Genomic DNA, 975 nt, shown 5'->3' on the forward strand with positions numbered 1-975 from the left:
AAGAGCTCCTTTGTCTTAACACCAGTCATCTTCTTCAACTTATACTTCTCAACAAAGGCAGTCACTTCTGGAGCATAAGACACAGCTCTTTTGATCTGCTTGAACACATGATCCTTCTTCTTCTTTTGGATCAGCCAAATGAAGCCAGAAGCACGGTTATAGCCGAATTCCTCAATGTCTTCCAAGGGAAAGAGACCCTTTGGAAGGCAGAGCTCTTCGAGCAATTCGATCGACTTCTTCCTGCAGATTTCATCGCCGTGGAACACCTCAGCTCCCTCTCGGTGGCTGTCTATTGCCTTAGAAGCCATTAGCTTAACTAAAGAATGCAGAAATTATTCAAGGTTTAAGAAGAATGGATGAGCTAGCTGTGAGAGAAATCTGAGTGCTTGAAGGGGTATATATAGTGGATATATATGTGGGAAGAGTTGAAGAGTTTGAACGTATAAAAGTACGTTGACCTTTCTTGCTATTTTTCGGGATGGAACCGGACGGCTGGGATTGAGGAGTCGACAAGGAGGACTAAGTCAAGGTTGGGTTTGTCAACAATGGCGGTGGGAGTGTCCCTTCAGAAACTTTGACTGTTTGAACCTTTGAGAGACTGTAGAAGAAAGAGTTCTTCTCACCGCGGAAATTTCTAAGGAGAAGCTAGTTTTCTATAGCATATTCGCACAATTTTATGAGAGTTCGTTTGATAATGATTTATTACAGTTCTTCAGAAATAATGAGAGAAGACTATGGACAATTGCCCGGTCTTTCCGGTTATAGAAAGCGAGAAATATGGGCGCAGGATAAGTTAGTTTAATTATGCTGACATTCAAATTGTGCTGGAGATTTCAAACACATTGAATAATTCTTTGAATTTTAATTGATTTAAAAATACATGATTATCTATTTATTATAAGTTAATATATTAAGGATTGTAAAAGGATAATTTAATATTTTAATTTTATGAGAAGATGTGACACATGAGAATTC

The 975-nt window shown here is 38.5% G+C and overlaps 1 protein-coding gene across 1 annotated transcript; it reads right to left on the reverse strand.

Annotated features, from left to right (window-relative positions):
• Window positions 1-6: 6 nt before the first annotated feature.
• On the reverse strand, window positions 7-377 carry LOC110108118 (the record flags this gene model as incomplete). Its single annotated transcript, XM_020838631.2, has 1 exon — window positions 7-377. A coding segment is annotated over exon 1 (302 nt), but the record flags the coding sequence as incomplete, so codon positions are not given.
• Between the last annotated feature and the right edge of the window lie 598 nt (window positions 378-975).

Source organism: Dendrobium catenatum, unplaced genomic scaffold (genome assembly GCF_001605985.2).
Source record: "Dendrobium catenatum unplaced genomic scaffold, ASM160598v2 original_scaffold_22700, whole genome shotgun sequence".
Classification (NCBI taxonomy): domain Eukaryota; kingdom Viridiplantae; phylum Streptophyta; class Magnoliopsida; order Asparagales; family Orchidaceae; genus Dendrobium; species Dendrobium catenatum.